At 39.0% G+C, this 13,494-nt stretch overlaps 1 protein-coding gene across 1 annotated transcript in view; it reads left to right on the top strand.

The window, feature by feature from the left end:
- cfap20dc (CFAP20 domain containing) overlaps positions 1 to 13,494 on the top strand; it is a 234,756-nt gene that overhangs the window by 15,304 nt on the left and 205,958 nt on the right. Inside the window, exon 5 of the mRNA XM_034167573.1 lies at positions 11,023 to 11,137. Within this exon, the coding sequence (XP_034023464.1) occupies positions 11,023 to 11,137 (115 nt within the window). The remainder of the gene's footprint in view (positions 1 to 11,022; positions 11,138 to 13,494) is intronic.

The following is a 13,494-nucleotide window of genomic DNA, read 5'->3' as shown; positions in this document are numbered from 1 at the left end:
ACATAATACTGTGATACAGCAGTGACCACGGCGCACTTTTTTTTTGTTTTGTTTTAAATTGGAGCAAGACGGAGCGCGCAGCGTGTCGACAGACAGTGAGGATTCTGATGGTGATGGAGATGATCCCTCTTTTGTTCTGGATGTGGAAAAAGAGCAGGTGGTCCACTGACGGGCACACAGCTCTCCACAGCTTCTGTTTGCAGTTTCTCCAGGACTCAGGCGCTATGAGCTCTGTCCCAGCGCCGAGTCCTGGAACTCAGAGATGCAGACACACACTGCTCCAGCTGTGGCTCCAGGCGTGTTTTGTTAAAGCATCGAGATTGTGAGCTTCGGTTTTGTTAAGTTCCTCTTTTGTCCCTATTGCGCTCTTGCTTCGCAGACTGTTCCGTGATAAAAGCTCTTTTGTCCACCTTTTCTCAATGAATTGTGACGTTTTTTACTTTTTCCCTTCGATCAGGAATAGTCGTGTGTGGTGTGACTGGGCCATAAAGAACAGAAAACAAAACCCGAGACAACTGTATAATGCACAGAAAAAAAGGAATACGAGGGCTGTCAATAAAGTATAGGTCCTTTTTATTTTTTCAAAAACTATATGGATTTCATTCATATGTTTTTACGTCAGACATGCTTGAACCCTCGTGCGCATGCGTGAGTTTTTCCACGCCTGTCGGTGACGTCATTCGCCTGTGAGCACTCCTTGTGCGAGGAGTCGTCCAGCCCCTCGTCGGAATACTTTTGTCTGAGAAGTTGCTGAGAGACTGGCGCTTTGTTTGATCAAAATTTTTTCTAAACCTGTGAGACACATCGAAGTGGACACGGTTCGAAAAATTAAGCTGGTTTTCGGTGAAAATTTTAACGGCTGATGAGAGATTTTGAGGTGATACTGTCGCTTTAAGGACTTCCCATGGAGCGAGACGTCGCGCAGCGGTCCCAGGTGCCGTCGTCAGGCTGTTTCAAGATGAAAACCTCCACATTTCAGGCTCTATTGATCCAGGACGTCGTGAGAGAAGAGAGAAGTTTCAGAAGAAGTCAGTTTCAGCATTTTATCCGGATATTCCACTGTTAAAGGAGATTTTTTTAATGAAAGACGTGCGGACGGGTCCGCGCGTCGGGACGTAGCCGGCGCGGTGCGGCGGCACAGGAATAACACCTCCGTGTTGATAACCATTCGTAAAATCCAGGCGGCTTTTGATGGCTTTCAGTGGAGTGAGTATATGAGAAATTGTTTAACAGCTGGACATGTTCCAACTTGTCCTTAAGGCTTCCAATGGAGGTGTTTTCCTGTGGCGGAGCGTCACGGCGGCTGCGAGCCGACGCTGCAATCCGTCCGCACGTCTTGCATTAAAAAAATCTCCTTTAACAGTGGAATATCCGGATAAAATGCTGAAACCGACTTCTTCTGAAACTTCTCTGTTCTCTCACGATGTCCTGGATCAATAGAGCCTGAAATGTGGAGGTTTTCAGCTTGAAACAGGCTGACGACGGCGCCTGAGAGCGCTGCACGACGTCTCGCACCGTGGAAAGTCCTTAAAGCGACAGTATCACCTCAAAATCTCTCATCAGCCGTTAAAATTTTCACCGAAAACCAGCTTAATTTTTCGAACCGTGTCCACTTCGATGTGTCTCACAGGTTTAGAAAAAATTTTGATCAAACAAAGCGCCAGTCTTAGCAACTTCTCAGACAAAGGAATTCCGACGAGGGGCTGGACGACTCCTCCCACAAGGAGTGCTCAAAGGCGAATGACGTCACCGACAGGCGTGGAAAAACTCATGCATGCGCACGAGGGTTCAAGCATGTCTGACGTAAAAACATATGAATGAAATCCATATAGTTTTTGAAAAAAATAAAAAGGACCTATACTTTATTGACAGACCTCGTACTACAACTAATGACTACACAGAGATAAGCGGAAAATAAAACCAGTAACAAAAGCATACACAATGGAATAAACAAAAACTGGGCAGAAACGAAACACATGACTAAAGAAAGATAACCAGAGAATAAATGCTAAACTGAAAACAAAACTAATGACAACAGTATCGCACTGTGAAAATAAGAAAAATGAAATCCAAGACCATAATGGGGCTTAAACCTGACAAATTTGTTCAAATATTTCCATTCTGAGACCTATCAATCTGCACTAAGTGAACATGGACACAAACAAATGCACTGTCCTCAGCTCAACATCTGCTGTTATGTGCACTGTCACACGTGCTTTGGCACAGAAATTACCCAGTTCAAGACCACCCCTGCTCATTCCCCATGTAATGTGGAGCTGCGGCAGGAAGGACATCCAGCATCAAAGTTGTGTCAAATCAACTTGCACACCTATCTTGGATCTTTATATGAATGGAAGCTAGAAATACTTACATATGTTAGATAGTACATCTTTGGCATTTACCTAAATCATTTGCACCACTCTGTTCCACTCCTTTTGTTCCCACCTGCAAGATAGGGCCCCAAAGCTCACTTTGATCTGTTTTCTTTTGTTAAAACTTATTTAGCGTCTTCTTGCCCTCTTTTCACAATTATAATATTAAGATGCACAGAGCAAGTTTGCATGCTGGGAAAATAATAAAACATTGTGGTGTTTACAGTGGGGTCAAAGAGTATTTAGTCAGCCCCTCATTGTGCAAGTTCTCCTACTTAGAAAGATGAGAGAGGTCTGTCATTTTCAACATAGGTACACTTCAACTATGAGAGACAAAATGAGATAAAAAAAAATCCAGAAAAACATATTGTAGGATTTTTAAAGAATTTATTTGTAAGTTATGGTGGAAAATAAGTATTTGGTCACCCACAAACAAGCAAGATTTCTGGCTCTCACAGACCTGTAACTTCTTTAAGAAGCTCTTCTGTCTTCCATCTGTTACCTGTATTAATGGCACCTGTTGGAACTTGTTATCTGTATAAAAGACACCTGTCCACAGCCTCAAACAGTCAGACTCCAAACTCAATCATGGCCAAGATTAAAGAGCTGTCGGACACCAGGAAGAAAATTGTAGATGTGCACCAGGCATGGAAGAGTGAATCTACAATAGTCAAGCAGGTTGGTGTGAATAAATCAACTGTGGGAGCAATTGTAAGAAAATGGAAGACATACAAAACCATTGATAATCTCTCTTGATCTGGGGCTCCACACAAGATGTCATCCCATGGAGTCAAAATCATCATGAGAACAGTGAGCAAAAATCCCAGAACTACACGGAGGGACCTGATGAATGACCTGCAGAGAGCTGGGACCAAAGTAACAAAGGCTACACACTATGCAGAGAGGGGCTCAAATTCTGCAGTGCCAGGTCCCCCTGCTTAAGCCAGTACATGTCCAGGACCGTCTGAAGTTTGCCAGAGAGCATATGGATGATCCTGAAGAGGATTGGGAGAATATCGTGTGGTCAGATGAAACCAAAATAGAACATTTTGGCAAAAACCTGTTGTGTTTGGAGGAAGAAGAATGCTGAGTTGCAACACCATACCTACTGTGAAGCATGGGGGTGGAAACATCATGCTTTGGGGCTGTTTTTCTGCAAAGGGGACAGGACGACTGATAGGATTGATAGGTGTTAAGGGAAGAATGAACGTGGCCATGTATCGTGAAATTTTAAGCCAAAATCTTCTTCCATCAGTGAGAGCATTCAAGATGCAACATGGCTGGGTCTTCCAGCATGACAATGATCCCAAACACACCGCTCGGGCAACAAAGGAGTGGCGCCGTAAAAAGATTTCAATGTCCTGGAGTGGCCGAGCCAGTCTCCAGAAGTCTGTGTTGCCCAGCGACAGCCCCAAAACATCACTGCTCTAGAGGAGATCTGCATGGAGGAATGGGCCAAAATACCAGCTACAGTGTGTGCAAACCTGGTGAAGACGGGAAACGTTTGATCTCTGTCATTGCCAACAAAGATTATATTACAAAGTATTGAGTTGAACATTTGTTATTGACCAAATACTTATTTTCTACCATAATTTACAAATAAATTATTTAAAAATCCTACAATGTGGTTTCCTGGATTTTTTTTTTCTAATTTTGTCTCTCATAGTTGAAGTGTACCTATGTTGAAAATTACAGACCTCTCTTATCTTTCTAAGTAGGAGAACTTGCTGCACAATCAGGGGCTGACTAAATACTTTTTGGCCCCACTGTATGTTGATTATTGCTTTCACAAGAACAAGCTTTTGGCTCAGAAGTAAAAAAAAAAAAATACAACTCTAACTATTTATGCAGTTTCACATCAATCAATCAATCAATCAATCAATTTTTTTATATAGCGCCAAATCACAACAAACAGTTGCCCCAAGGCGCTTTATATTGTAAGGCAAGGCCATACAATAATTATGTAAAACCCCTGTCTCCCTGATCTGAATTGGGAGCTGGTTCCACAGGAGAGGAGCCTGAAAGCTGAAGGCTCTGCCTCCCATTCTACTCTTACAAACCCTAGGAACTACAAGTAAGCCTGCAGTCTGAGAGCGAAGCACTCTATTGGGGTGATATGGTACTACGAGGTCCCTAAGATAAGATGGGACCTGATTATTCAAAATCTTATAAGTAAGAAGAAGAATTTTAAATTCTATTCTAGAATTAACAGGAAGCCAATGAAGAGAGGCCAATATGGGTGAGATATGCTCTCTCCTTCTAGTCCCCGTCAGTACTCTAGCTGCAGCATTTTGAATTAACTGAAGGCTTTTTAGGGAACTTTTAGGACAACCTGATAATAATGAATTACAATAGTCCAGCCTAGAGGAAATAAATGCATGAATTAGTTTTTCAGCATCACTCTGAGACAAGACCATCACAACGTACATTATCCCAAAACTTGACACATTAATAAATACAAAACACAGATTAATACACAACAGTGAGATATTGATCAGAGTTGCAACAAAACAAGTTTGTATCTATTTTGTATGTATTTGTGTTTGTGTTTCACTGAACCTTCTTCCTGTCCCCAGGCTTCTAATTTTCTTGATCACAGATGTGGGCAACTATTGGTTTTGTCATTTATTTACTTTTGCATTAGTATCTGTAACAACAGCTAACAGTTTACAGCAAGACATAAATGTGACAACAGCTTGTAAACTTTACTGCTAAGGTTATCTTTGTTCTGACCTTTGTAGCAACACCACTGATGTTAATAACGAATTATTAATGGCCCATTTACATGGCACACGATGATTCCTGAATGAAGGGAAAAAGTAAAAAAAAAAAAAAAAGGCACAATTCGTTGAGAAAAGGTGGACGAAAGAGCTTTATCATCGAACAACCTGCGAAGCAAGAGTGCAAAAGGGACGAAAGAGGAACTAAACAAAACCGAAGCTAACACTGATCTCTACGCTTTAAACGAAACCTGGAACCACAGCTGGAGCAGTGTGTGCCTGCATCTCTGAGTTCCAGGACTCAGCGCTGGGACGGAGCTCATAGGGCATGAGTCCTGGAGAAACTGCAAACAGAAGCTAAGGAGATCTGTGTGCATGTCAGTGGACTCACTTGCTCTGGTACCTTGTCCAGAACAAAAGAGGGATCATCTCCTCATCATCAGAATCCTCATTGTCTGACTACGTTCCACCTGGCTCCAATTAAATTTAGAAAAAAACAAAAATGTGTGTGCCGTGGTCACTGCTGTATCACTGTATTACACTACTAAGCTATATATATTGATTTAGAACAGAAAACTGTCAAAAGGGGGAATAAGTGTAAAGATGATTGAATATATTAGAGCAGTAAAATGATCAGTCCGTGTGAATGCCGTATCTTGACTCCCCATGTGCGGTTATTTCCACCAGCTGCTGCTGATCCACAAAGTGACTTCTTTCTTCCAGAACAGCTCTTTATATAATCATTTGGATCACCTACCTGTTGCCACATGTACAGAAGGGCTGGATTGTCATTTCTACACTCATATTGTCAGTGTTGTATAGTAACGAAGTAAAAATACTTCACTACTGTACTTAAGTACGTTTTGGGAGACTTTGTACTTGAGTTTTTTTAATTCAGCTTACTTTTACTTCACTACATTTACAACCTTAATTGCATACTTCTACTTCACTACATTTTCTATTCGCCCTGTCGTTACTCGTTACAAAAAAAAAACAACACACACACATGAAAAAAGTCACGCAGAGACACCACTGATTACTAGTGACTGCAACGAAGTCAGGCTCATACATGTCAACCTATACATATTTTCCGAGTTTCAGAGTCATGCGGATGTACAGATAAAGTCTTACGGATATTCAGTGTTTGGTCTGCAGCGGGTCTGTAATCATCTGCAGCGCGACTCCACTTTGATGCGTGAGCCATTGAAGCAATGCTTCGAACCACTGGCTCATGGTTCATTGATTTGCTGCTCTTCAGAAGCGGTAAGTCCGCTTCTTAACTCCTCTCAAAGCCATTAAAATACCGTGAGTCGCTTTTGTGTGGATTAAAGTCACTAACTGGGACTCGTCATGTTGTAGCCAAGAAACGAGAATCGTCCTCTGTTCCGTTGACACAAAATTGCCGCTTTAAATAAAATGACACTTCTCCAAACGCTGTAATACAGAATATAAACTACAATCGACTAAAACATTTTTTTTTTCCTCCCAAAATGAGATGTCCTGTGTTCTTTATGAATTAAACTGATGCTGACATACAGCACAGCCAGCTGTAAAAGCTCAGCTCAGATGTATGGAAAGACATTCATGCCAAAATGTCTGAAAGGAAATGCTTTTGACAAAAACTACAGATTTTGTTTATTTATGTCCAGAGATCAAGGATCCACCATGTAGAGTTTATTATGTCCAAAGTTTAAGGATCCAGTGACCAATTTCATATTTATTTACTTTAAGACTCAATAAAATGTTGTTCAATTCAATTTCAATTTAATCAGCTTATAAAGCCTCAAATTGCAACAAAAGCCATCTCAAAGCACCTCACATAGAACAGTTCAACATAAAAAAATTTAAATAAAAATTAAAACAGACAGTAGTAAAAGAATAAAACAGATAAAAAAAAAACTATTCATAAGAAAGAGAATAAAAATAGGCTTTAAGGCTTGACTTAAAATGTCCACGGACTCCGACTGTCTCACGAAGCAGTGCTTCGATTTACGATTCGTGGATTGATTGCTTTATTTTGCTTTATCCTAATTTTTCCCCGCTAAAACTCTGAAGGGCATATGTCTGTGAGTAATATTTGTATGTTAAACCGACCTGTTACGGTCTTCTGAAACAGTTGATAGCTGTATTTTATAACTTCAAAATGGGAATGATGCTAACGCGTTAGCATGTCTATGGTGTTTTCAATATTAAAGTTAGCATTAAGCTGTTCGCATCGGCACGTTTGTGTTGTTTTCTGTATAATTAATGGCTCAGCGTTCGTTGTCATAAGAGTCAAATTGTAATTTTTTAAATTTACTTTTATTCATATATTATAGCAACAACAATAATAGTCTACATTATATATATATATATATATATATATATATATATATATATATATATATATATATAATAATAGATTAATAATGTTACAATACAATTTTAGTGAAAGAGACAAAGAACCTAATGAAACAAAACACAACAGAATAGATAAAACCATAACAATGAAAATAAATAAATACATATAGAAATAAATAACTGTTTCCTGTAAACACCTAGTGAGTAGCCTACTCTCGTTTAGGTTTTGAAACCATGTTTCTGAAGTGTTTTTGTGTGATGTGCACAATTTTCAGTATTTTGTCTAATACTACCAGTCATTTACAAGCCTAGATAAACTTTTATAAAAAAAAAAAAATCAGTCTGCCGTTTTTATTAACATTTACTTGTACTTTTACTTTCAATACTTAGTACATTTAGTTGTACATTACTTGTCATACTTAAGTACAATAAATACTAGATACTTTAAGACTTTTACTTGAGTAGCATTTCAATTGGTGACTTGAACGTCTACCAAAGTAATTTTTTAGTGGGTATCTGTACTTTTACTTAAGTGTGATTTTTCAGTACTTTATACAACACTGCATATTGTTATATGTAATAAAAAATAATCAGCGCACACATGAACTGCTGCTGCCGCTGCGTTCAAGTACCATCGGAAATTGCACAACTTCTTTGTTGTTTCAAATTCAGCAGTTGCTTGTGGCAAAATAATTAATTGTAGCCACACAAAAAATTAATTCTGGCCTGTATAAGGTGCCTGAGCCCATTGAAGCTGACCCCCACCCAGATAAAAAAATCCAAGCAAACAGGCTGAGTTTGCCCTGTAATTTCCAATGGTACATGAACGCAGCGGCAGCAGCCGTGCTCAGAAATGGCTTCTGTACTGTGTGAAAACATTCAGCTGGCCGAACGAAGTCAAACTAAACACTAACGTTACAAAAAATAAACAAACGATTAAAAAAAAATGTCAAGAGCAACAGGTTTTCGTTGCCCTTTGTTCAAATTTTTTGACATTTTAAAAATCCAGACGAAGTGCCAACTGCAGGAACAAAGCTGAGCGAAGGTTAAACGATGCCAACAAAAGGCAACGAAAGTCCAGATTGTTTCGTTCCGGCTTTGTTGCCCTTCATTAACCCCCAATCTCAATTCTCTTTTGTACCCCTTCCCCTTCCCCTTGGCCCTACCCCTACCCCTACGCCTACCCCTTTAAAACAAGGGGTAAGGTGAAGGGGTATGTCTCTAGCCCTATGAATTGAGACACCCCTCCGCCTTAGGAGAAAAAAAACTGCCGGTGTCAAACTGCCGTCTTCACTGTTTAACATGGCAACCGAAATGCAACTTGTTGCAGTAGCCTGTTTGGTCTTTTTATTTTCTTGCCTTTCTGCGTAAATGCAAAGAAATAGAAGAAGTCGCAGATTTCTTTGACGCATTGCAATCATGTCATGTTAATTAATTTAATTTGTAATTTATAATAATAATAATAATAATAATAATAATAATAATAATTAATAGTATTAATAATTGATTAGTAATTTATTAATGTTAATGATACTAGTAATTAATCAATAATAATATTCTTTGATTAATCATTAATTGATTGATTAGTAATTAATGAATTAGTAATTAAAATAATTTATGATAATTTATTAATTTATATACCGCCAAATCACAACTAATCTCCTCAAGGCGCTTCACAAACATCATTTAAAAGCAGAATAAAATGAAATAAGATTAAAACACAATAAAAAATTTTAAAACATAAATAAGTAAAAGAAGTAAAATAATAAAAATAATAAAAAAGACACAATCATATAAAATACTAATGATAAAACAGGAAAACAGTTTATTTATTTAAAATAAATAAACACGAAATATATCAGTCTGTGTGCAATGAATGTATACATTATACAAGTTTCACTTTTTGAATGGAATTACTGAAATAAATCAACTTTTCCATGATATTCTAATTACATGACCAGCACCTGTATGTATGTTTTGGGCTGCATCTCGTTCGGTTAATATTTCTTTTTCAAATTCTCCCATTTTTTGCATCCAGCTCTATTTCCTTTAGAAATTTCCTTGACAAATAATATCAGTCTTTTAGGATGTCAGGTTATGTGTTCCACATGTACATGTGCGTCTGTATATATTTTCCAACTTATTTCCATTGATGAAACTTCTCCTCATTTTCTGCCTGAAAGCTTATTAGGAGTTGAGTGTGTTCAGGGCTCCCTGTTTCTTTACAAAACACACACGTGTTACAGACCTTGAAATCCAACAGCAGGGGTTGATATTATACAAAGATTTATGAACATACAAATTAACGTACTTATCCTTTATCATGATTTTCTCCATTGTGAGATATAAAAGTGTCTTATTGTAGCGTTCGTGTGTATGTGCATTATAACGCCTCAGCTCACGAGCGACGTTATGATATTCCTCAGAGCGACAATATACGCAACATGCATCCAGCAGCATACATGTTGCTGTCATAGACAACTGCCTGTAAAGTTTTTTGGCAAGTTAGAACTTTCTAAACAGCGTAATTTATAATGAAAGCCGCTTCATTTGTGCGGCTCTTTCGGCGCCATGTTTGTTTTTTCGGAGACAGCAGTAAGCTCCTCCTACCCCTCCAAACGGAGTGTGCATCCAGATTCACTCCAAACGGAGGGGTTTGTAGCCCTCCGCCTACCTCTCCGCCTCGCTACTAAAAGAGAATTGAGACACCCCTCTGTCTCTCGTGCCCACGCAAAACGGAGGGGGAGGGGGAAGGGCCAAGGGGTAGAATTGCGACTCATAGTAAGTGCCGTGTGACTGGGTCATAATCAAGCTCAAGGTCTGTACAGGAAAATCTTAGGCCGAGGTGTTGACAGTAGCTATTCTCGGTCCGTGTAAAAACAAAACAAAACAAAACAACAAAAAAAAGACAATGAAATGTGATATTCCTGTACAGACCGAGCAAGCAAGGTTAATAATTTGTTTATTATATGGTATTGTAAGTATGCATATATATATATATATATATATATATATATATATATATATATATATATATATATATGCATACTTACGGTATCGCCTGAATATGAAAGCTGCTGACGGTTTTGGGCTCGTAGTCAGACCTGTTCGCGTTCTTAACGTCCGTGAAGAACTTGCTGGTGAAGATAGTTAGCTGGTAAGCTTTCAATTTGTGTTTTTTTTTTTTCGATGCTGTTTAGATATTTATGAAGTATGTTCATGTCCGACTTGGTTTTTCTAATGGTGTTTTTAGCATCCTGGTTTGTAATGAAGTTTTCAGTCTTTTCTTCACTGTTCGGGGCTGTCTTTTCATCCTGTTGCATTTCATTTTGCACATCCACTTCAAGCGCTTTTGCTGTTAATTCCTCCATTTTCTTTTTTTGCTTTTTGTTTTGTTTTATTTCACGCCGTGAAAATTGTTATCAAAGTTGCAAATCTGATACGCGATCCAGACCAATTGTCATGGTAACACTCTGATATGGGAAAATATCACACTAGAAATCAGCCAATCAGAGTGTGTGTAGCATCGTAGCCATATAATAAAAGGTTTTATTCTGTAAAATCTTATTTTTTTTCTCCCTTTGTGACAGAATAAATTCCTCTGACAACCAGAAAAAAAGGCTCTATTTCTCAACACTGTATAAAATCCTGTGTATCACAGAGTTCCATGCAAGGATACCTTTTTTAGGAGTGAAGCAAAATATGGTAAGTGACTGGTTCATCCTTCAGTATTGTTGTTACCTTTAGCTTTGGAACATTTTTCATACCTACACTGTAACAAATTTCTGATTTATTTCACAGTACCCTACTGGCAGCTAGAGTTGTCAATAAGGTACTGTTCTTCATTGTTACTGTGCGTTTGTTTTAGAGTGTGCCTACCGCAACATCCAACAGTTTATTACTGTAAAAATATTTCAGTGCAGCCCCACTGCTAATTTACAGTAAGCAGCTGTGGTTGCCAGACTCCCTCCCCCCCAAAACAAACAAACAAACAAACAAACGAGTTAAATGATATTTCATTGGACTGTCTTATATTTTGCTTGGAGTCACCACCACAGGGGTTTTTGGGATTCATATGATAATTTGATTTTTTTTTAAACACAACTCCAGCTGTAGGCAGCATGGTGGGTTAGTGGTTAGCACTGTTGGTTCACAGCAAGAAGGTCATGGGATCAATTCCCACTTGTGGCCTTTCTGTGTGGAGTTTGCTTATTCTCCCTATGTTTGCTTGGGTTTACTCCAGGTGGTCCAGCTTCCTTCCACATCCAAAGACTTCTCCAGGTGAGGAGGATTGGAAACTTATGTCCGTAGGTGTGCGGGTGTGAATGTACTTGTTTGTCTGTATGTGGCCCTGTGACAGACTGCTGTCCTGTCCAGGGTGTACTCTGCCTCATGTCCTATGACTGCTGGGATAGGCTCCAGCCCCCCGTGACACTTAACTGGAGTAAGCGGTGGAAGATGAGAGAGTGAACTCCAGATGAACAAGTACAATGGGGCATGGCCAGCCTTAAACTGGGGATATTGTGTTTGGGAAGCAAGTCACCGTGCAATGCACTCATGTATTGGTCAGTTTAACTAATCTTGTTTTAGCTTGCAGATATAGCCTACTAAATATCTAAACGGACAGGAGTTCCATATTCTTCATATTAACATGAAGGTTTTTGAACATATATGTTTAAAATTGAGTAGATTGTAAGTGGGCCAAAACAGATGAGTTACATCGATCGATGCATAAGCAGCCCAGCTTCATGTTTTTGTTTTTTGTGATACCTTCACAATATGTGCCACATTTAAGTGATGCGGTCAAGTTTAGTTCACTGAACACCCTGCGGTTTTGTCAATCCACATGAATTTTGATAGTTCTCCCCATGCCAGGCATTGGTGGCTGAGAGGGGGTGGGGGGTCAATCCACATGAATTTTGATAAAACGTATACACAATCACTATGATATAATACTTATCAGAATACAGCCTATTCCTTCTTGGAATGAAGGTTTTCACTCTTAGCAGAGAGCTTTCAACCACAGGCTGTAAATTAAACTTTAAAAGTTTACTGGAAGGCTGTAAATTAAACTTTAAAAGTTTACTGGATAAAATATCAAGCTTTGTCTTTTCTTGCAATTTGTACATGTATTTCTAAACATTTGCACATTTTCTAAAAATAAAGGTGTCGAGTGTACATGATGTGTATCACTTGCCTAGCGTTGATCATAATGTATCAGGCAAACGCATGTTTTCTGTATCACAATGGCACTCTGCAGATCATTTGAAAAAGTGATTATAATAGTGCACTAGCTTTGGGGTTGATCTAATAGTTTTGGTATGTTGATGTTTCATGGCTCAAACTGTTTTTAGTGGTCAAACCTCTTTTTTTACAATTGAAAAGATTGTTTGTTCTCTAAATATACCAATGAATGCATAATTTTAAGAAATATGCAAGGCAACATTTACACCATTTAAAGATGGAATGCCTCAAAGTGTGCAAAAAGAAACCACTACTTTTGCTGATAATGTGGCTGGCCTGAATATGGCAGAACCTGCGATCTTCCACAGTTAGTTAGTCAGATGCTCCAGAGATGGTAACCCCAATCAATCAATCAATCAATTTTTTTATATAGCGCCAAATCACAACAAACAGTTGCCCCAAGGCGCTTTATATTGTAAGGCAAGGCCATACAATAATTATGTAAAACCCCAACGGTCAAAACGACCCCCTGTGAGCAAGCACTTGGCTACAGTGGGAAGGAAAAACTCCCTTTTAACAGGAAGAAACCTCCAGCAGAACCAGGCTCAGGAAGGGGCAGTCTTCTGCTGGGACTGGTTGGGGCTGAGGGAGAGAACCAGGAAAAAGACATGCTGTGGAGGGGAGCAGAGATCGATCACTAATGATTAAATGCAGAGTGGTGCATACAGAGCAAAAAGAGAAAGAAACAGTGCATCATGGGAACCCCCCCAGCAGTCTACGTCTATAGCAGCATAATTAAGGGATGGTTCAGGGTCACCTGATCCAGCCCTAACTATAAGCTTTAGCAAAAAGGAAAGTTTTAAGCCTAATCTTAAAAG

This window comes from Thalassophryne amazonica, chromosome 3 (assembly GCF_902500255.1).
Source record: "Thalassophryne amazonica chromosome 3, fThaAma1.1, whole genome shotgun sequence".
In the NCBI taxonomy this organism is placed as follows: Eukaryota; Metazoa; Chordata; class Actinopteri; order Batrachoidiformes; family Batrachoididae; genus Thalassophryne; species Thalassophryne amazonica.
This window is presented reverse-complemented; position numbering and strand designations above follow the sequence as displayed.